This window comes from Macaca thibetana, chromosome 6 (assembly GCF_024542745.1).
Source record: "Macaca thibetana thibetana isolate TM-01 chromosome 6, ASM2454274v1, whole genome shotgun sequence".
NCBI lineage: Eukaryota > Metazoa > Chordata > Mammalia > Primates > Cercopithecidae > Macaca > Macaca thibetana.
Genome location: NC_065583.1, coordinates 127,147,052 through 127,170,647, shown reverse-complemented (window position 1 = coordinate 127,170,647; position 23,596 = coordinate 127,147,052). Strand labels below are relative to the sequence as shown.

The window sequence follows — 23,596 nt, the reverse complement described above, 5'->3', positions numbered from 1 at the left end:
ATTAAATACAAAGAACAGGAAAAAAAGAAAAACAGTGGCTGGATGAGGTAGTGTAGAATTGAAAACTTACATGAGATAATAATTAGACTCAATAAGACACCTAATGGAAAAAGAATATTCATATGACATATTCATTCATTCAACAAATTTTATTAAACACATCATCTGCCAATGAATCTATGAAGATCGGATACTTTAGCAATATAGAACAATGTACAATAACAAATAAGACAATCCATGTGAAGGCAGTTCGTTGCTGGTGTGGTGGCTCTATCATCAGCATAACCCTGTGTTACTTTCATCTTTCTGCTCCAGCACCTAGCACACATCACTTCCATTCAAGTTCACTTCATAGTCCAACAGGGCAGTTGAAGCCTGTCTTAGTCTGCTTAGTTGCCATAGCAGAATACCACAGACTGTGTGGCTTATACAACAGAAATGTATTCTCCCTCTCCTCTGGAAGCTAGAAGGTCAAAATAAGTTGCTTTCAGCTTGGTTTTGCGGCTTCCCTTTGAGGCTTCCCTTCCTGTCTTGTAGATGACCACCTTCTTGCTGTATCCTCACACGGCCTTGTCTCTGTGTACGTGGTGGAGAGAGACAGAGAGAAAGAGAGCGAGAGATGGGGAGAGAGAGACAGGGAAAGAGGGAGAGACAGAGAGAGAAGGAAGGAAGGAAGGAAGGAAGGAAGGAAGGAAGGAAGGAAGGAAGGAAGGAAGGAAGGAAGGAAGGAAGGGAGGGAGGGAGGGAGGGAGGGAGGGAGGGAGGGAGGAAGGGAGGAAGGAAGGAAGGGAGGAAGGAAGGAAGGGAGGAAGGCAGGGAGGGGAAAGAAAGAGAGAGAAAGAAAGAAAGAAAAAAAGAAAAAGAAAGAAAGAAAGAAAGAAAGAAAGAAAGAAAGAAAGAAAGAAAGAAAGAAAGAAAGAAAGAAAAGAAAGAAAGAAAAAAGAAAGAAAGAAAGAAGGAAGGAAGGAAGGAAGGAAGGAAGGAAGGAAGGAAGGAAGGAAGGAAGGAAGGAAGGAAGGAAGGAAGGAAAGAAAGAAAGAGAGAAAGAAAGAAAGAAAGAAGAAAAGAAAGAAAGGAAAGAAAGGAAAAAAGAAAGGAAGGAGAGAAAGAGAGAGAAAAATAGTATCTCTTTCTTTTATTATAAGGACAACAGTCCTATCAGATTAGGGCCCCACTGGCTGTGATTTCATTTAACCTTAATTACCTCCCTAAAGGCCCTATTTCCAAATGCTGTCACTTTAGGGGTTAGGGCTGCAACATATGAATCTCAGGGGACACAATTCACTCTTGAGTGAATGCTAACTGTTAAGTAAGAGTTCATAATTGAGAGAAGGACAAAGAAGAAAGGTATAAGAAGGATAAAGAGAAAATAGAAGGACATAAAGGGCATTCTGAGTTGAATCAGTTCTACACAGGGGATTTCTGGAATATCCCACACAATACTTCCACTTACTTTTTTGGGGCCAGTATTTAGTCATACAGCTATGCATATCTACAAGTTGTCTTCTAGCTGTGTGTACTGCTGCCCCAAGTAAAGATTTTATTACTAATGAAAAAAGTGGACACTAGGAGCTAACAAGCCTTCTTAATTACATCCAAAAATTGTGCTAGGCATTGAGGATAAGAATATAAGTTCTTATCTTTAAGTACTTGAAGGACTTCCAAGTCTAACAGGAGACTAGTACATGTAAACCAGTTACCTTTAATATAAAGCAATACATCCTATGGGAGAAATGTGTAAAAGTTCTGCAGAAACAAAGGAAGAATGATTATCAATGGGGGAAGCTGGGGAGAGTGACCTTGTGGTAGCCTCTGATAGATGGTTGAGAGTTCACCAGGCTAAGAATTGAATAAAGGAATTTCCAGAAGTAGGGAAAATTTTAGCAGAAGTTCAGTTGAGAATACAAAATGTGTCAGGGAATTGCACATATTAAAGGGTGGCCATAACTTGACATTCTGAGCCAGAGTAGTAATGAGACTGGAAAGGTCAAATGAGCCCTCATTTTAATGGGTCTAAAATGGTGCTTAAAAAGTGGGGCAGCATTTATTGGGTGATGAATTTATAGACGTGTGTGTGTGTGTGTGTATTTTGATATAAGAAATCCCTTCTGAGGAAGTAAGTTATTAGATTATATTGATATCATAAGATCTTGGTTTTGTTGTTGTTATTGGTTCGGTTGTTCTAATTTCTGTCCTTTTCAAGATTCAAATCATAACTTAAAAGCAAGGAGTTGCAAGAATATATGGAATGGTGAGAAATGATTGATGTTAGAAAGCTTTCAAAAATTGCAATATATAAGGAAAATTGTCCAATGCACATTCTCATTTATCTGTGTTTATCTTTCTATATCCTGTTGAACTTTGCTGATAATTGTAGAAACTCCTTGGCATTTCTTTCTTCCATCTTTATATTTTCTTGATATCATTAGAAATAGATGTTCAGTCCACCTCTTGCATGCTGACCAATCCTAAATTGGATGATGACCTGTTTATTTTGCATCTTCCCTGAATGCTTAATGTTCATGAACTAGAAATGGCCAGTAGAAAGTCAGTAAGTGTTACTTAATTTACTTCCCTATTTATTCAGTTTCTCCCAGAGTAAGGAATTATGAGTTCCTGGAGCAGCACATGTGTCTCTTTCTTAAAGAAAATTTCAGTTCCATGGTGAGGATTATTTGCACATCTCTGAAGAGGCAATGGCCCAACCAGACAAAATAGCACAGAGCTAGTACATAAAATAAGAAAGTGGACTGTGGACAAGTACTGACAAAATTATGGAAAGAGAAACTAGTGAAAATTCTAGCAAGTCAGTATCTTTTCTGGCCAGTACATTTGTGTAAGCAAATTGAACTTTAATCAGAATGCCAATTTGATTTCCAAAATCTTTGTCTTTTTTTTGTCCCCCCTTGGAAATTGAGTCTCAGTGATGTACACCAGAATATGAATGCGAGATGACAGCTCCCACAACAAATCACCCTTGGCCAGATTTCTGCCATTTGGTTGTTCACTTTGCCTACCTCTGAAGTTAGCACATCTCCGCCTTTTCCTCCTCGTACCTTCTCAGATCTGCTGCTGCTGGCCCATTCCTTGTTCTCAATGTGGCTGAAAGTATTAAGATTTTAGAGAATAGGAAATGGATAAAGATAATAAAGGTCATTCAATCAAGCTCTTCTATTTTGTGCCTTTTTGCTTCTCTAAGAAGCAAGAATGGCACTGTGATTTCATTGTTGAATTAGTTAAGAAAATAGGAGACAATTTTAATACAATTAGAAAGTCTTAGAGAAGTATCCTGTTACTACATCTTCAAATGTCTAATGATAATTATACTGGAAAAATTTAAAAGCATTTTTATCATGAAATACTTCAAGCAAACTAGAAAATTGTGAGGAATAATGTATCAAATAGCAGTGTGCCCTCTACCCAGCTTTGCAAAATCTAAACATTTTTCTATAATTGTTTATTTTTCACAAGAAATAACACTTTATTAGGATTTTTGAGAAAGTCCAGTAAAGACCAAACCTCTTCCTTACTTGAGGTCAGAACCAATTGGGAAATGACAAAGAATCAGACTGATGAATCAGCATGGCTGAGGAATTAAATTCCCACTACTGAACCCCAGACGCGGCTGTCTACACTCCAGCACCAGCTGAGAGCCTGATACTGCAACAACAAAGCAAAGCATTTTCTTAACGTAGGCAGGCTCACTTCTAAAAGCAAATGAGAAAGAGAGGACGGGGCTGCCCATACAGTGTCTCCTTCCAGACTCACCAATCAGTTAAGTGTGAAGGAAGGGCAGGTTGAGAAATAGCCCTTAACCAGTTGTTAAGTATTACAACTGGTGAAGCACTCACCCCATGGAAGGAAATGTCAGAAGTGGAAAGTCAGCATTTCCCTCTAAAAACATGCAAAGATAAAGCTATGTTTTTATTTCCTTTTAGATCCTATTTTTTTTCTCCCCTTCCCCCATGCAGACGTAACCTCTACCCTGAATTTTAAGATCCTTATATATAACAAATACTTAGTCACTAGTGTTGCGATTCTAAGTATCAGAATACTTCCATTTAAGGGAAATATTGGCTGCTTGTTCTTGGGGATACTGACTATAACATCTGTATTTATTTCAGTTTCAAGATACTCTTGTAGACTAATGGAAAGAATGTAAAAGATGATGCTACTAGATAGGAATAGAGTTTGGATCCAAAGGATGTTACTGCCCAACTAATGTTCTAAGTGCTGGAAGATCATCCTGGTCTTAGCAACAGCAATTATAACTAAGAAAACAAAGTTTAGAGTTATCTCAAAACAGAAAAGAAAGCATCAAAAAGTTATCTCTTTCCTCTGAAACAAAAACAAGCATTCTAGTGACCCTTGGCTTCTGAAATATTTCAACATTCCAGGCTACTGAGACTTTTCTTATTTTCTTATAAACAAACTTTAATGTCCTTTAAAATACTTTCTGATTTCTTTTCTAAGTGTTTTCAGGTGAATAACAAGTTACATTCGTTTGACTTATTTTCTCTTCATAAAATGGGTAAGTTTTTAGTTAAGCAGAGGAACCAGAAAACTTCTGAATGAAGGAAATATTTGGTAGTGAATGATATAATGGAAAATTGCTATAATAAGTAGCTGGGAAGTAGCTAAGAAGGGAGAGAAATTATACAGAATCATTTTAGTTTAAGTGGCAGTGTATGATTAGAAGCAGTATTGAGACAAAGAAAAATAGCCTATTACACACCATAGGAAAATCAACAATGGCATCTCGGAATATGGAATTGCTAGTTAAAGCTACTAGGTGACTCTAGGATGGACAATTTTTTAAATAGATTTTTGGTTTTGGTTGAGGTACATTGTCAGAGTGTGCAGAGTATTTCATTTTGTTAGTTAGCTTCATGAAAACTTTAATTTATTAATGTTAATGATTGACCGTTTGTATGTTAAACTAGAAAGTATTTAGACAATTGAATTCCATCAGAAAAGAAATGTTATGAATCTATATATTTTGCCTCCTGTTTCTGAGAAATATGGCAACTAAAAAAAGAGAGGTGAAGGCAAACTAAATCTAACACCTCTTTAAGGCTCACAGGAAAAGAAAACATAGGTAGACCTCATTTTCTGTTTTGAATATGTCCTGAAAACCTTGCATAAAAGTTAATCTGTAAAAGTCTAGGCATGCTCCATTTTTGAAATAAGGTGGTAGATGATTTAAAATGCCAGTAATTATTTTCCAATCTAAATAAATCACAACATTGAGTCAGGGTGTGGTGACTCACGCCTGTAATCCCAGCACTTCGAGAGGCCGAGGCAGGCAGATCACTTGAGCCCAGGAGTTCAAAACCAGTCTGGGCAACATCATGAGCACTTTTGTATTTTTCTATACAAAAAATACAAAAAGTAACCAGGCATGGTGGCTTGTGCCTGTGGTCTTAGCTACTTGGGAGGCTGAGGTGGAAGAATGGCTTGAGCTGGAGAGGCTGAGGCTGCAGTGAGCCATGATTGCACCATTGCATCCTAAGCTGGGTGACTGAGTGAGACCCTGCCTCAAAACAACAACAAAGTCACAACATAATTTAGTAGATTTTTTCATATGTTGGAGTTTCACTAAGTGAAGAATTGCTGTTATGTGTTATAGGTGATACCATAAGATATGTGAATGATCATATTTCTAAAAAACTTTATACTTTGACTCCTGAATTTCAATGATCTAACTAAGTACTTTGAGGTATATTTGAAAATGTTATTCTTCTTCATTAATTTCTATTTATTTTTATTTACATCTAAATGTGTTTTCGCTAAACAAGTTTAGCTCCAAACTCCAAATTGTACTATTAGGGAAAGGGAGAATAGCTTTTGGCTCTTCTTGTAGTATTTGAACATTAGGTAACTGGGTACTGTCTTTTGCACACTTTTAGGATGTCACTGATTCAATCTCAGGGTCAAGTCTTACCCAACTATCCTATGTACTCTGTCCATTGATGCCTTAAAAGAAATAACCTGAATAAAAAGTTGTAACTTTATTAGCAGGTTCTTTTAAATGAATTTTATTAATTTACATATAATTTCTTCTCGGTAAGATATGTGAGCTGGCAACACATTGCCAGTCCTATGGTTATATGCACAACAGGTAGTTTCATGGGCCAGGAAAGCAGAAATAGTATACAAGGTTAAGGAAATGATTTTCAGTTCTCTAATTTCCACTGGAATTGTTAAACTTATAAATAAACAAAAGAGAAGATAACTCACTGTCCCCAGGTGAAGCAAGGAAAGTAGGTGAAGTAGTAACTGTGTCTCCTGTTTCACCCTCATGCTTGGACATGTGTATGCCTTCAAAAGCTCACATCCAAGTCATCCAGAAAAATTAGCCTGTTAAATAGTATAGGAGAATCAACAATGGAATCTCTTAGTGCCTGGAATTTGCAATTGCCGGTTAAAGCTAGTGGATAAATTAAAAATAATTTGTTTTACAGTGTATACTACCTCTTTGCTTTACTGACCCTCAAAGCTACCTGTTGTATATACTAACAAAAATACCTTTATAACTGGTAATATCTTACTGAGAAAAAAATTATAAGTAAATGAATAAAATTCATGGAAAATATTCCACTAATAAAAGTACCACTTTTATTCAGATTCTTATACATGTGAAGGCTTACAATACCACATTTCTGGGTAAATACTTGAATAGGATGCCACCCTGTTTTGTTTTGAAGTGTAGTACGCCTTTCCGTATGCAGTGCTCCATGCTGTGCAGTCACAGAAATTAATGAGTTCAGCATTCAGGATGCCAGGGCAGCTGGAGAACAGAGTTCTGTGCTCATGTGGCTTCCACAAACACACGAGTTGTGTTTCCCACAGTGGGATCCAGGGACCCCTAAGGTTCTGCAGCTTTTTTATTTGGTAAAACATAGATCTGAAAGATGATGCTGATGTGGTGAAGGGGGTTGGTTTCTGAAACTGTTTAAGAATTTTAGAGATCAAGAGTAGGTCTGAGAGGAGCTGGCAAAGCAGGCAATTATTTGTGGTGGGAGGATATGGGGAAAAAGCAGATGTCTGTAGATACTACAAAGGAAAATAAACACCATGAAAGAACAAACTTATGTAGAAAAATTTTAAAGGAAGATTTTTTAACAAAGGATGTTTGCGAAACACTCTAGGAGTTATTCTGGGTAGCACTTATAAAATGGGACAAATTCTTACACACAGAATGACCTTTATACTAAAAGTCTTTATTTTTTTCGATTTATTCCAGCCTGTCCCATTTAACAAACTTGTATTAAACAGCTACTTTGTATCAAAAACTATACTTACAGGCTTGAGCCCTTGCCTCCTTTCAGCTACTTTGTATCAAAAACTATACTTCCTTGCCTCCTTTCCACCAGACACAGATACACATATATATGCACACTCACTGTGAAGTTCAAATACCATTTGTAATAACTGGAGAGCCACAGGACTTTAGCACTAAAAGTCAAAACAATTAGATCGCTATGGCAAGATGAAGTTAAAAAGCAGCTTCCCAGGATGAAACTTGGAAAATGCTTGAATACTGAGGTGTTTATTTGGATTTGCTTTTCTAAACTTGTTGATGGAGGTAGGTGTCTTGCTGACATATTACATCATTTCTGATGAAAGAACTTTGATAAGATTTATTGAGCCAGATTTTCTTCTTACATCAATTGTATTGGGAAGTTCCAATTGTTTGAAGGAGACACTAAGTTGGATATATTATTTTTTACATCATATATGAATTTTCTGTATTTGAGATTATGATGTCATTTCCAAATGGTTGTGTTGATTCTGTGCTCATCGGACAAGGCCCTATAACTATTTGTCATATTTTAATTATCTTTGTTCCTCGTATCTTTACCACTAGAGGTCTGTGGCTCCTCCTTCTCAAGGTTATAGTGCTATAAAAATACTCATTTTAGATTTCAAACCAACTAGAATGAATGTAGTACTATAGAGTTTTTGGATTCAGTTACATTTTGAGTCAAATGTTATCTTTTACAGCAACTATATACATCAAAACTGAGATCAAACTCAATCTATTAAGAGTAATAAAACTGATTAAAATTTCTGACCCATAAGACTAATATTATAAAGTTGTTATACATTAAGGAAAAGGGCTTCCAACTTTCACAAACTCTTATTACTAAAAAATTTTTCTTCCAACCCCCTGTAATGCCTCAAAATGGAATATATTTCATCTGAATTTAGGAGATTGAAAGTAGATTTGGAGTTATAGAAAATACTTAATATATCACCTTTTAGTTATAGTGAGAATATATGACGTTGGCAGTTTATACCATGTGAATGGGGTGAATTAACTCTTTCCACCAGGAGGCTTTGGCACAAGAGGTAAGAGCTACCAAGAATGTACTAGGGCTCAGGCTTGGGGAAGGGAGGGGCCTCTCCAGCTCTTCATTATAGAGCTCATACTTTCTAGATATGCTGTCTGATTCTCAGGTGGTTCAGTTCTGTGAATTCATTAGTAGGACATTAATATACTAGAAAGAGGCACCGCAGTGTCACCCTGTCTTTTAATAGACTTGCAACCCTTAAAATAGGTTAGAGGGGAGTAAATTTTCGTTAGAGTGAAAGAAGGTCCAACTTGTTATTGGCTCAGATCCTAGGTGGTATCACAGATATGCATCATGTTTTGAGCAACTGAGATGAGAATCCAAGGGTTCTAACTGAATGGACTGGTGTCATCTGCACTCCTCCTCCCTGGCTAGCTCTTCCACTTGGAAGGCCTGACACCTTCATCTTAGATTTTCTTTATGTATGTCATTGCAGCCAAGTTTAGAAACAGGAAATTTGCTATGAGAATGAGTCCAAGAATCTGCTGTCTCATCCCCACTGATGTAACATACCTGTATTGTGTTTCAAGATACAGTCATCAAAATGAGGGAGGAGTCCTCTTTTGAAAGAAAAATCAATTGCCAGATGGTATATTGATTATTTGGATTCTACCTATGAAATCAGTTAGCTCATTTCTTGATCATTATCTTTTGCTAAATGCATAATTTGTATTTCTTGCAGCAATTAATACCTGAAAGTTATTTGTAAGCTCATTTCAAATATGATAAACTGAGGTTCATAGAGGTGAAATCACTTGCCTTTTTTGCGGGGGGGCCGGGAGCATCATCTTTTTTTTTTTTTTTTTTTTTTTAAGATGAAGTCTCACTCTGTTACCCAGGCTGGAGTGCCTTGGCACAATCTCGGCTTACTGCAACTTCTGCCTCCCAGGTTCAAGCAATTCTCCTGCCTCAGTCTTCTGAGTAGCTGGGACTACAGGTGTGCACCCCTAAGCCCAGCTAATATTTTTGTATTTTTAGTAGAGATAGGGTTTCACCATATTGGCCAGGCTGGTCTTGAACTCCTGAGTTGAGGTAATCCACCTGACTTGGCCTCCCAAAGTGCTGGAATTTCAAGTGTGAGCCACTGTGCCTGGCCTAGCACCATCTTTTTATGACTGTATTTCCAGGGCCTACCATATATTCAATTCAGAGTAAACACTTGGTTATATTTGTGGAGTAGTGGAATATATGAATGATTTAATAAATAATATAGATGAAAAGATTAGTTCTTGTGTCTCCAGGGATGACTATCTTTCTTTATCACCAAGGAATTTGCCCTAAACCATTAATTCACTATAAAAACATAATTATGATTATGTCTTGTCTTAATCTTATGTCATTATTTCATTATTTATGTTAAAAATAATAAAAATAATGTTAATTCTATGATTTCTTCTATTTCTAAATAGGATAAACATATATAGGAAGCTTTGAAATAAAGCAATAGCATTGTAATACATTACCTTGTCATCATTTATTTGATACCCTCTTTCCTTGGCTTGAAATTTGCAATATTCAGAATTGCATTCATTGTTGAATATTCCCATCTGGATATTACTAGATTGGGATTCAGTCTGACCCACCTGGTCCAAAGACAGACTTTCTTTATTAAGAAGCCAACAACTAAACGGGCTACAGTAACACTTCTTGGAACTCAAGGATGCGTACAAGAGGGTGGCTTCCTTCCATCTGTCAACAGCCTCTGTCACCTCCATTTATCCTTTTTCTGCCAGTCCTATTGTCAAATACTCCAGAGCTACAAGATGATTAAGAGCCATCATGAGCCTTTTGAGGATTGTTGTGAGCTGGGTTATTTTTACTTTTATTTTTATTAATCAGACCAACTCAATAGCACCTTAGTTACAGAAATCCTATGATTTGGCCTCATAAGATCAATGTTGAAATCTTGCCTCTGCCATTAATGCAGGCTGGCCTTTGGCAAATCACTCAACCTCTCTGAGCTTCAGTTTCCTAATATACAAAAAGAGGGGAATGTCTGCTGTCCTGCCTCACCTCCACAAATGTTTGAATAGCTCAATATCATTACGGTTATTATTATTATTATGTTATTATATTTTAAAATGTTTGTAAGCAGAAAGTACGGTAGAGCTGTAGGTTGCTTCTCTCTCTTTCTCATTTAGTTTTCTTACATATCAAATTCCATCCTGGGGTAAAGGAATTGCTCATAATTTATTTTTATAAGAGATACCCTTCAACACCAGCAATTTCATCTTTCTCTTTTGTTCTTAACACTTACATATATCGCATATATAACCATATTTGAATGGGAGCAAGTCTTTTCATTTCTTTTCTACCTAGACCTATAAGTTGTAGCTGAAGTCCTTCAAGAAGTTAGATCTGGAGCTCTGTGGCCAGGATTTCTCTCCTTATCCAGCCTTTCCACTCATTCCCCAAATCCTTTCCAGCCCATTGCTATTGTAGAAAAGTCTCCTCCCCAAATTTGCCTCTCAGGAGATGCAGTTATGCGGACTAATATGTGGCTGTCTTCTAAGCTCATCCTCATATCACTTTGCATAGCCCTTTCTAGTTTTAGGCCTAAGATGTAAAAATTGAATTAATATGAATATTGGTCACTACTTTGGACTTGGAAGCCTGTGGAAATGTGGGCACATTTCTCTGCCTTCCCAAGCTTTCTTCTTATTTTCAGAATGATGATAATAATGGTATTTAATTATAGAGTTGCTGGCAAATTAAATGAGAGTAACACCTGGTCAGTACACAATATAGTTATTATTTGCTAGGGGAAAAAATACTGGTTTTCAATTGCTGGTACATGTGAAATCAGAATTTACTTTTGATATCTGTCTTATCTATGTTTATTTCCCATTATCTTTTGTATTTTTTCTATGTTGTCTCTGAAACCACCTCTGTGTTTTGCTTTTTTGGGGGTGGAAACAGAGGCTCGGTTGTGAATAAGTACAATTTTTCTTTACTTCTGGTACATAAAGTTCCGAATAGTATAGTATAACAAAATGCACATTGAACTAAAAGTTATGAAAGGCTACTTTTACTGTTTACTCACTCCTTTAAATCAAAAGAACTAGATGTAAACTATTTTGTTTATGTCATCTCCTGTTCTTCAGGCTCTTTGGTGCCTCAGAAAACATAAAAGAGTCTGATTTACAATCATTTTGGGCAAATTGCCTGTAGAACTCTAAGGACAGGAAATGAAAAAAGAAGTACAGCACACACCCCCGGGCATTCACAACATGTAGAATAAATAAACAGGCCCAAAAAGGAAACCAAAACTGCTTGGTCTTACGTTGAGGAGGGGTACCACAAATGGCTTTTGGAGAAAATGTACTAAAGATGATGACATGCTAGAAAAATCCTTCAAGGGGGTGAAATTGACCCTGATTAAAGAGGATCCTTTTCCCCTTTTCTCTACAGCATAGTGAGTATTTTTTATTTAGGTTATCTGTATTGACATTATGAAAAAGAGATACCACGTTACAGAGCTGTGCTTCTCAAACCTTAATAGGCATGATTGCCCTGGGGATCTCGTGGAAGCGTAGGTAGTGATTCGGGGAATCTGGATAGGGCCTGAGGTTCTGCATTATTCACAAGCTCCCAGGTGATGCAGATTCTGCTGGTTTATGAGCCATGATTGGTTTTCAGTCATCTTCTTCGACAAAATAATTGGTGGTGATGTTCTGCGCTTCATCTGTTCAAGAGTGGTTTTCAACTGGGGACAATTTTGGCCTCATGGGAATTTGGCTGTGTCTGGAGATTTTTGATTATGACAATTCATGAAGCGCTATTGGCTTCATGTGGGTAGCGGCCAAGGATGCTGCTAAACACTCTATAGTATACAGGATAGCCCCGATAACAAGAATTTTATGACCCATACGTGAATAGTACCAAAGTTGAGAAACCCTCCTACAGAAGTATTATTTTATGCATTTCTTGTATCAAAAAATACTTCGTTGAAATTGTTCAAAAAATAGATACACAAAACCTATGAGCAAAGAATAGGAGCATCTGCTACAGTCATGCATCACCTAGTGATGGAGATGTGTTCTGCAAACTGTGTCCTTAGGTGATTTCATCGTTGTGCGAATATCATAGAGTATATTTACACAAATCTAGATTTTAGAGCTACACATCTAGGCGGTATATCACCTAAGTTTTCTAGGCTACAGACCTCTACAGGTGGTTACTATACTGTATACTGTAGGCCACGGAAACACAATGGTGGCCGGGCGCAGTGACTCACACCTGTAATCCCATCACTTCGAGAGGCCAAGGCAGGTAGATCACTTGAGGCCAAGCAGTTTGAGATCAGCCTGGCCAACATGGCAAAACTCAGTCTCTTCTAAAAATATTTAAAAATTAGCCAAACATGGTGGCAGGCACCTGTAATCCCAGCTACTTGGGAGGCTGAGGCATGAGAATAGCTTGAAACCGGGAGACGAGGTTGCGGTGAACAGAGATTGCACCACTGCACTCCAGCCTGCGCAACAGAGTGAGACTCAGCCTTAAAAAAGAAAAAAAAAAAAAAAAAGTAAAATATTAGTGTGTCTAAACATATCTGAACATAGAAAAGTACAGGTACACTAAAGCTATTGTATTATAATCTTATGACACCACCATTGTATATGCAGTTTGTCATTAACTGAAACATTATTATGCAGTGCATGACTATTTAGTTTAGAGAGTAAGCAGCATTTAAAACTGTCTTCAAATATATGAAAGACTATTATGCAGAAGATGGTAACCAGCTGTTCTCTATCACCCTTGAAGAATGAACAGGGAATGTTCATAAAAGGACCCATGCAATTCACCCGTTCTTTTTCTGCTTCCTTCATGCCAGCTAGACAAATCTCTTCATGATCTTGCAACCATATTTGTCCTGACCTGTGTCTTAATACTTGCAGAGACCCTCTCAAATCCTCGGTACACATTTTCTTTTCACTGCCAAATCTCATCTCTTTCTCTCTTTAAAAATCTTAGTTGAAAATTTCTATCTCCATAAAATCTTCTTTAACTAAGATGAAATAGTTGCCAGTTCATCTTTAACTAGAGGTGGCATACTTCTTCCTTCAACGTGTTATCTGTCAGTCTGAAAATATGTTACTGCCCATCTGTGTACAAGGAGTTGTGTGAGATTTTGATAAAGGATTAAAAAAAGGTAAGTAAGAGAGTCATTGTTTTCTAGGAATTTTCCAATCTGGGGAGGGGGGGAACCTCACACAGATAACTGTATAGTATTCAATAATTATCTCCATGAGAGGTTTCTTAAAAAATAAGAAAGGAGGTTTTAGAAGTTTAAAGATTACTTCTAGGTAGGGAGGTCAAGAAAGACTTTACAGATAAATACACAGGTGTATCTTTTTTTGTTTCTTTGATGAATTTATTCTTCAAGGAAAAAGCAGTTACTATTGTTGCCAAAATTTAAAGATTATAAATTTAGAGTAGTGTGGACTTAAAGTACATTTATGAAAAAAGTTCATAGTGAGCAAGGGTTAAAATATTAGAGTGATTTAATCCACTCACAATTTATAAGACTAGAAAAGATAATTTTTCAGAATCTATGTGGCTATATGGTGGTTTTAACAAAGGAGACTGAATTTAGCCACCTCTGAATGTACCTGATGAGGCTCTATAATTTTATAAGACAGTGTTCTTTGGAAATAATTTTGTTTGTTTGTTTGTTTTGTCTGTTTGAGACAGTCTTTCTCTGTTGCCCAGGTTGGAGTGCAGTGGGACAATCTTGGCTCACTGCAACCTCCATCTCCCAGGTTCAAGCGGTGTGCCTGCCTCAGCCTCCCGATTAGCTGGGACTACAGGTGTACGCCACCACACTTAGCTAATTTTTGTGTATTTTTAGTAGAGACGGAATTTCATCCTGTTGGCCAGGCTAGCTTCAAACTCCTGACCTCAGGTGATCCACCCACCTCTCAAAGTGCCGGGATTACAGGCATGAGCCATTGTGGCCCCCTGGAAAGAATTCTTAGTTACATCTAGGAGAAGAATATTTTGGAACTTCATAAGTATACTTTAAAAACCAAAACCAAAGCAGGAATTTGGCACCATCCATTTGAGGTGGTGATTCTAGAACTTCTTTAAGAGCCTGTAGTCCCAGTACTCAGGCTGAGGCAGGAGAACGTGAAAGCGGAGCTTTGAGCCGAGATCGCCACAACTCCAGCCTGGGGCACAGAGCAAGACTGTCAAAAAAAAAAAAAAAAAAAAAAAAAAAGAGACAGTCTCACTTACTAAGAGTTTCCACAACCTGTACTGTGAGAAAATTAAAAAGAATTAACCCTCATCAAATATGTAGTATGTGCCAGGCGTTGGGTAGACCCTTTAGATATATCATGTGATTTAATCTGGATAACAACTGGTGAATTTATCAACACCAATATTATAAGGAAGCTTCAGAGAATTAGTATAAGTTTCCATCCAACACTTGATTAAGGAAGGGAAACACAGCAAATCTCAGGCCTGCATGGGAAGCCATCTGTGGGTGGAGAGCATCAGCTTGCCTTTTCCTTTGGAAGCAGCAAGGAGAACAACTATTTTTATAAAGCTTTACATGGTGATATGTGCATTCTCTATAGTTGAAATGGGAAAATGAGCTGTTCAGAGTTCACTGATGGCCATGGTTTTCTGCAGGGCTCACTGCTGGAAAACTATCTGCAACTGTATTAGTCATATAAGAATCTGAGTTTCTGCCTGCTCTTTTCCACACATTCTGAAATCCTTAGCTCTAGGAATGGTACAGATATTAAATTAGTATGGAATTTTTTTGAATGTTAGTATTTGTGTTCTTTAAAGTCATTATGTTGATTTACAGTTAGTAATACAGTTAAGAATGGGGACCTTCCGTTTCATTTTTTTTTTTTAATAGAAGCAGCTTTTGATGGTAACCTCAACAATGCCTTCCATAACTCAAAACACGATGGAATCTTAGTTAACTTTATGTAACTGGATTTTGTTTTTCTCCTAAAGTTGTTCTACGCTGCTGCGTATCATTCAATGTTGATGTGAAAAATTCGATGACTTTCAGCGGCCCAGTGGAAGACATGTTTGGATATACTGTTCAACAATATGAAAATGAAGAAGGAAAATGGTAAGCCCGTGGGTTTTGTTGTTGTTTACTTATTTTACAAGGTAATGGGAAATGTTATTTGATTACAGTTTCTTTTATGAACGAAACTTTAACAGAATGAATTATTTATGGTGGAAAATGCAATCTAGTCATTTGGCAATGGAAGCTAACTTAAAGTAAAAAAAAAAAAAAAAAAATTCCTTGGCAATATTAGAGGAAGGGATTAGTGATTTTTGTTGATGCCTGGATTGACCTCAAGGAAGTTCTGTATCCAAAAAAGCTATTGTTCCATAATTATGTTCTTTTGGCAAGAATTCTTTAATTGTTCTCATTTCAGAGTAGCTTAAATGCACCTGTTTGAAATCCAGTAGGAAGGATTTGGAGGCAAATGAGGTGGTGCTCTGAAAGGGTTAATATCACTTCCGTGAGTTTGGGCTTTACTGATTTATTGAGCTTGGTCTAACGTTTATAATGAACTTTATAGGGTTTCTTGTATCTACCTTCAAACCCTTTAATATTGGTTAAGTTCATTGTAGATATTATTGTTATTATTATTATTTTCAGATGGAGTCTTGCTCTGTCACCCAGGCTGGAGTACAGTGGTGTGATCTCAGCTCACTGCAACCTCTGCCTCCTGGGTTCAGGTGATTCTCCTGCCTCAGCCTCCTAGTAACTGGGATTACAGGCACGTGCCACCATGCCCTGCTAATTTTTGTATTTCTAGTAAAGATGGGGTTTCACTACGTTGGTCAGACTGGTCTTGAATTTTTGACCTCGTGATCCACCTGCCTCAGCCTCCCAAAGTGCTGAGATTACAGGCATGAGTCACAGCTCCTGGCCATAGATATGATTTTTAAAGTATAACTAACTTGTTGAAAATTATATAAACTGAATATTAGAGCTCTTTTGCTTAATATTTAATAGAATTTTTAGTAAATGCAATTTTTGTTTAATTGGACATTATAGAAAAAAAGAGCAGTAGCTAGTTAAACTTTAGTTTAATAATTTAAACTAAACAAGCCTATATTTTTAGTAGCTATAATAATAAGCAAAAACAGATTATATCTACTTGGATAACAAGGATCTATGAATCACTATAATTATTTCACTAATAAAAATATGTGGATTTTCTGCATTTTATCTTTTAGACTTGGTTAATTTGATAATAATGCCCTAAAGACTATAAAAAGTAATGAGTTCTCACATTTTTTAAGTACATTATTTTATGCTAGGTATAAAGTAGAATTTGTTGAGATACTTCACTCTTTCATTCTCCTTACATATATCTCAGATAACAAACCTAATGCTAGACGCTAAGTTTTTAAGTTATCTTTCCCTCCCTCCTATACTCTCCACCCATCCCATCTCCCAGTTTTTAAGGTTAAATGAGTACAGCTGTCCCTCTAGACACCAACTTTATTCTTTTAGGAATTATACCTTCAATTCAGGTACCTCTGGGAGAGTAATGGTGAGTAGACCAACTGGCCAGACTTTGTGCATAAGCTATAATAAACAGAAATGCAGTTCATGTTATTCTTCAAAACCTTAACTTTACATAAACACATAAAAGTTAATTTTCACTAATTACTAATAGTTACACAAATTTTAAAGAGGAATATAGTAAACAGCAAGCTTTAAGACTTAAACCACCTACTTAAAATGAAGTGTCCCTTTAAAGGATGGTTAAATATTGCTAAAATATTTTATGAAATTCTCATTTTCAGTTTCTGGTATGAGAAAAACCTATATGTTTTCTTTCTCATCTAGTCCTTTCTTTGTGATTTTAGAAAAATCTGATGTCAGAAGTCCTTAATTATATGAATGAACCTTAGTAGAGTGAAAAGGGGTTCATATTTCTTTTTAGAAGCCTTAGTGCCCCCATTTGATCTCTTCAGTCACTGTTTCTCATTATAAGAACCTATCCTATTGTGAGATTTCCACCCTCTAAATTCTACAGTCCCTCCTTTCAAGGCACCAGAAGTCAAAGCAGTGGAAAATTGAGAAACCAGGCCTGAATGAAGCCTTGATGTAATGAGGAATGTCCTTGCTAAGATTATTCTATCTTTGTAGAAGGTTAAGGTATGGATGAGGAAAAAGGAAGACAGCCAACACTGGGAAAGGAACAAAAGAGTGCATACATTGGATAGTAAGAGTAAGGTTGCAAAAAGGATGTTGCTAATGGTCTGTCTGAATGAATCTAGACTGGACTGAACCATCAGAATTCTACATGCATTTGTGAAGTAATGTTAATAAGATATGAGGGACTATGCCTTATATCTTGACTTACCCATAAAACTGAGTTGAATTGTCTCTGAAAATGTTTGTTGGTGGGTTAAGGTATTTTTATTTAGCCATAGCATAAATGTGGGTCAGTCAATCAACATGTATTTATGTAATACATTTTATGTGTCTGGCATTATGCTAAATTCCATGGGAAATGTTTACATGTAAAGCAAATATAAAAGCTTTAACCTAATCAACGACATACATGAAATGCTTAGGAATAGGGAATAGTGCCAACAACCAGTGCAGAAAAGACTATAAATTCAACGGGAATTCAAAACATGAGGAGATGATTCTTGGTTCTTGACTTAAATCTTGAAAGATGACTTAACTTTCAATATGAGAAGAAAAATGTCACTCCAAGCTTGGGAAGCCACAAGAGCAAGGGCACAGACTTGAGAATAAGTGAGTGTGTTGGTAAGTAAACAGGCCTCATATTGAGATGAAAGAAAAGGAAAGGATGGTGGCAGATCTTGAAAGACAAACACAGGAGCTTGGACCTAATATGAGGACATTGAGAAGCCATCGTAAGTTGCCATTTTATGAAACTTCATTTGGGAAGTTACATATAAATTGGATTGGATAATGGGGTGCCTGAAAACTAGGAAATATATAGACACTCAAGAACTATAATCTGCTACTTAAAGGATGAGCCTTCAGGCTGTATTAGGGGCAACCGGAAAAAAAAAAAGAAAGATGTATTCAAGACAAATTAAGATGAATCAGTAAGTCTTGGTGGAAGTTTGGAAATGGTCAGTGAAGGTGTAGGAGAGGTCAGATAGATTCCAAAATTTCTGTGCTCGCTCATTGGGAAGTGGGTTGTCATTGACAGAGAAAGGGAAATCGACTTATCAGGAAGTGGATAAGTCTGTTTTTAAATAGCTTGAGTTCAAGGTGATTTCTAGGTAGTGGGAAACCTCAAACTGGAATGTAGGTAAGAGGGAGAAGTTAATGTGTTAGCGGAAATGCCTAGAAAACAAAGACTGATTTTGCAGCCCACTTGTAACCCTGGGCACTACCCCACATCTAGCATGAGGCCTTATACATAATATGCACTCAATCATTATTTGTTGGCTGAACAACTAAATCTAGTTTGACACTTTGTTATCATCAATTTAAAAAAAAAAAAAAAGCTCCTTAAAAAATAGAGTTAAATGTGGCTCTCCTAGGGAAATGAAACTACTTAGGACCAGAGCTGTAATAGATTTCATCTCTACACTCCGCCGTGTGCCTTTTTCTTCATTAGAACTATATTTAAAAGTAAATGTTGTTAAAACCTATTTTTGTGGTAGGTATCAGACTTTACATATTAATATGTGTGCATTTGTAAGCATTTGAATGTCAATGATATCAGAAACCTAAATCTCACACTGACATTTATTATTTACAATGATTTTATGGAAAAGTTGTGAAAAATCAGAGCAACCAATAAGATATGGGCAATTGAATTTAAAAGTAAGCAAATTACAAATACCTAAATTTCCCAACTTTTAAAGATGGCATGGTAGCAGCATATTGTTCTAAAGAGATCTGGGATCTGGTAGTGCAAAATAAATGTAGAAACATGTTTGGATGTTCTGTAAGTGCCTATAAAATCAGATAGATTGCAGACTTACTTCAAGAAATGCACCACAGAATAATCGACATATTTGGAGGAACATGGATTTTGTTATTTAATTATCTCTAGAGGTAGGCACCTTCATAAGTCATATTTACTGCTCATGCTTTTGAATTTCATAACCTCAGATTTAAAAAAAAAATCACTCTGACCCATCTTACATTGTGGCTATAGTACACCTATAGAAGGAGCACTTGTTGGCCCATGACAAGTACAGTCTGTGTATTTGAAAACATAGCTTTAATTCTTACGAAAGAAATATAAGTTAACCGAAAAGGTAGCCTTATGTCCTCTTTGCTGTTCAGAAGTTTGCTGTGAAGTATAATTTATATCTTTGGCTCAGAAGCCACATGTTTTCTCAGTAGCAGAACACATCATACATCTGATTAAGATCAGCCGTTGTTCATTATGTTTAGCATGAGCTGGAGCATCCAAGTAATTGTAATGTGGTTCAGAAGAATTCAGAAAGTACATAATTGCCTTCATAATTTTGCTTTGAGGAAAAGAAATTCAAACATGCTCAGCACAGCACAAGCCTTCCAGATTTCCAGATTTAGTGGTAAACATCAGCATGGCCAAGTCTCAGCTGAATGGGAAAATGTGAGATGTCTGTTTGGGGCTTTCCACTCTAATCTGTTGCTGCTTTGCTTCATTCCTTCCAGCATGTATGCCTACCCTTTTAATTGCCTTTCAAGCAACCTTTCTTGGGGGCTTCAGTGACTTCACTGGACCTGTCTGAACGCAAAGTAGATTTTCAGGATCCATCCTTGCCAACCTTCAACCCAATGTTTATCTTGACCTCATGCCTTTTCCCTAGAGGACACTACTTTATGCCAGGTCAGGGTACCAATGGGCTCATGTGATTGATGCCCTATTCCCAATATGTCTGTACCGTAAAAGAAGAGAAGAAGGCTGATATGGAACTATTCCAGACTGGGGAGGAGAGACATTTTAAGGGTTTACACAATTTTTTGTTACAGATTTAAATATGCTTATTTTACATTGCTTCTATGCCTTTTGAGGTTGAAATTTCCTCATTGCCAAACTCGTCATTTCTTTGGCTCCCTTCTTTTCCACCCCTCCGCCTTTTATGAGCAAATCACTGCAGCTGACGGGGTCACCATGTAAGTTTCATTCTCTCAGACGAAAAAATGCTTATTCCATTTATTTAAAAAGAAATAGGCGAGCAGAAGTTGCTTGGCATTCTGAGAGTGACTTTGGCTTGATCTATGTATTAGACATCAAGGTAAAGTTAGGTGAAAAGGATCTTAATGAAATAATGTGAATATAAGACGCTCTTCTCCAAGAAACTATCTTTTACAGGAAATAAAACATAAATATGAAACAGAGACATCAGACACCAGCTACTCTTGAAATAAATATAATAATGGACATAATAACAAGATGACTATTGTGAATAGCAAATATTTCTGCTTACTAAATATTATTATAATTGTAGTTTTTTCATGGAGAAATATGTTTCTCTCACTTTAATGATCCTTGAGTTGATCAGATGTTTCTCCAGAAATCAGTAATGATATCCATAACATGTTTTGATCCTGTTAATCTGCATACAGGTCATTGCAAAAATGCCATATAAAAAGCAAGATCTAATAGAAATAAAATGTAATAAGTTAAAACTAACTTGCATTAAATTTTAGAATAATGATACTCATAGTTTATAAAACAATGTGCCTGGGCCTTCACATTGACCCTGTGGGTTTGGGTGGATATGATTGTTATCATCTGTATTTTCTAGACAGGAAACTGAGAACAGAGAATGAATGTCCAAAGGTTTAATATAGCAAGTATGTCACGGGGTCAGGATATGGAACACCAGCCTTCTGACTTTTCAGTCAATTGTCTACCTCTAGCAATAAGGATTCTCTAGCTCTTTGACCTGGAGAAATGCCTTTGGTGTCACTCAAAGGCATGTATAGCATCCCACTTATGCAGAATATATATCCTCTAAAATGGAAAAAAAGATTTTGCAATCCAGATCTCTTGGCTGGTCACATAAGTGTAAATTCCCTGGTCTGCCTTATTCAGATTCTTAAGTACTTGACACAGTCGTTAATTCATTCATTCAATAGATATTTATTGAATGCCTATTTTTTGCTTGGTACTAGTATAGGCACTAAGGATGTGTTAGTGAACAAAATAGAGAAACAAATCCCTACTATTGTGGAGCTTATATTCTTTTAGGGAATAGAGAACAGAAAATAAACAATGAAGTTAATAAACAGGTAGTTTACATCAAATGCCAGAATAGGATCAGTGTTGTGAGAAAAAACTGAGCAAGATAATAGATTGAGAATGCTCTAGATTCCTGAAATTCTATAAACATTATGCTGACACTTTTCTAGGATCTTGTTATTTTGATGCAGTTTGAGAAAAGTGAGGCTTACTTAGGATTAAAGTGGTAAGATACATGTACTTTCAAGCTTGTTATTAAAAGTTTCATGTTTGTTTTCAGAGAAAACAGATACTAGGAAAATACAGAAAATTAGCAGTCCTACGATCTGCTAACCTAGTCTTTACTGTTAGTCCCAACTCCCAAATTCCCTGTCTCAATCCTGGGCTCCTATACTCTACCACTTTCTGAGTGCTCACTCGGCAGTCTTCACTTATATTACAATATGCAATAGGCCGTGGTTGAGATTGCTGTTATCAGGTCAGTTTCCAATTATCACCATATTCTAAGTACTTCTCTTGCCCTAGAGGTCAAACATAAACTCCAGATCTTTTCCTTCAAAGCTAAATTCTTGCCAAATCTCAAGCTCCCTGTTCCTGTGTATAAGCAAGCTTTATCCTGAGTTCTAAACACCCATACTTTCTCATTATCTTCCTTTTTCAATCTTCATTCTCCTGTCTCCACACTTTTCCCTGAGCTATCCATATCTCCCTTTCCTTCTGCCTTATAATCCACAATAGCTCTCCTATTAGCATGCTGTACAAGACTCACTTTTCATCAGTTATCCTAGATTTTTCCCCACTTGATATTACATGTTTTCCAACTAGTGAGTCAATTCTTCTCTACAAACTTGTATTTGTTTTAGTCAGATGATGGAATCTTAGAATTGGAAAGGACTTTGAGGGCCTACCTCCCATCCACTATTAAAACCATTTTCCGAAACATCCGTGGCCAGCTGCAACCCACCTCATCTTGACCAGAGGAGCTGCCTGACAGATCTACATATGCCTTATCATTTTAAATCTTCATTGCTCTCCGCAAGCCCAGCACCCCTCTACCTCTTCCCTAAATCTCACTAGGTGACTGCAGCTACTATTTTCCAAAGAAGAAAAAGAGAGAGAGAGACAGAGAGAGAGAAGCTACTAGGTCAAAATTTAATCCTCATTTCCTGTTTCAGTTAACTATTGCTGCATAATAAATCATTCCAATACTTAGTGACTTAAAGCAGCAATGGTCTATAATTTCTCAAGATTTCTGAGGATTGAATGGGCATTCCCCTATTGCCTGGGCTCAACTGTGCCCTCAACTGTGGCTGGAGTGTCCAAGCTGGCTTTCCTCACATGTCTGGAAGTTCCTGCTGTCAGCTAAAGCACCGATTCTGCTCCATGTGGCCTCTTATCCTCTATTAAGCGACACTGGGCTTCTTCATATCATGATATTCTCAGATTTCAAAAACAGGTAAAATGGAATCTATAAAGGCCTTTTAAGGCCTAGCCTCAGAAGTCATAGTATCATTTCTGATGTATTCTATTTATCAAAACAAATCCTAGATTCAATGGGTGGAAAAACAGATTCTACCTCATGAAATAATAAAAGTCAAAGTCATGTTGCAAAAATGTACACAATTCCAAACCATCAACCACCCTTGCGAACAGCTCAATACTGGGTCGCCCAGAGTGCTGCCTAGGGAATGGCCACTCTTCCTCATTTTTAAGACAAACCTCTCTTTCTGGATCCACCCTGTCTACCTGCTCAGAGATTCTCCTCCCTCTCCTCTGAAATCAGGGTTTCTCTTGTTAGTGGTTCTTTCTTGCCATCATTTAGCCATATGCAGGTTGCCTCCATGATAAATTTAGACACACCTCAAGATGGTTTGTCATTGCCCCCCCCGCCAAAGAAAAAGCCACATTTATTAACACTGCCCATCTCCCTCATTTTTAGCCAAGTTACTTGAAATGAAATTTGCCACAAACATATACCTCTCATTCTTGCCTCCTATTATTTATATTATTTCCTTGTTTGGTTTCTGTGACACCACTGTTTTCTGATTCTTGCTCGCTTTCTGATTGCTG

At 36.9% G+C, this 23,596-nt stretch overlaps 1 protein-coding gene across 1 annotated transcript in view; it reads left to right on the top strand.

The window, feature by feature from the left end:
- Positions 1 to 23,596, top strand: part of ITGA1 (integrin subunit alpha 1) — a 168,061-nt gene that overhangs the window by 45,391 nt on the left and 99,074 nt on the right. The window contains exon 2 of the mRNA XM_050794090.1: positions 15,330 to 15,450. Within this exon, the coding sequence (XP_050650047.1) occupies positions 15,330 to 15,450 (121 nt within the window). The remainder of the gene's footprint in view (positions 1 to 15,329; positions 15,451 to 23,596) is intronic.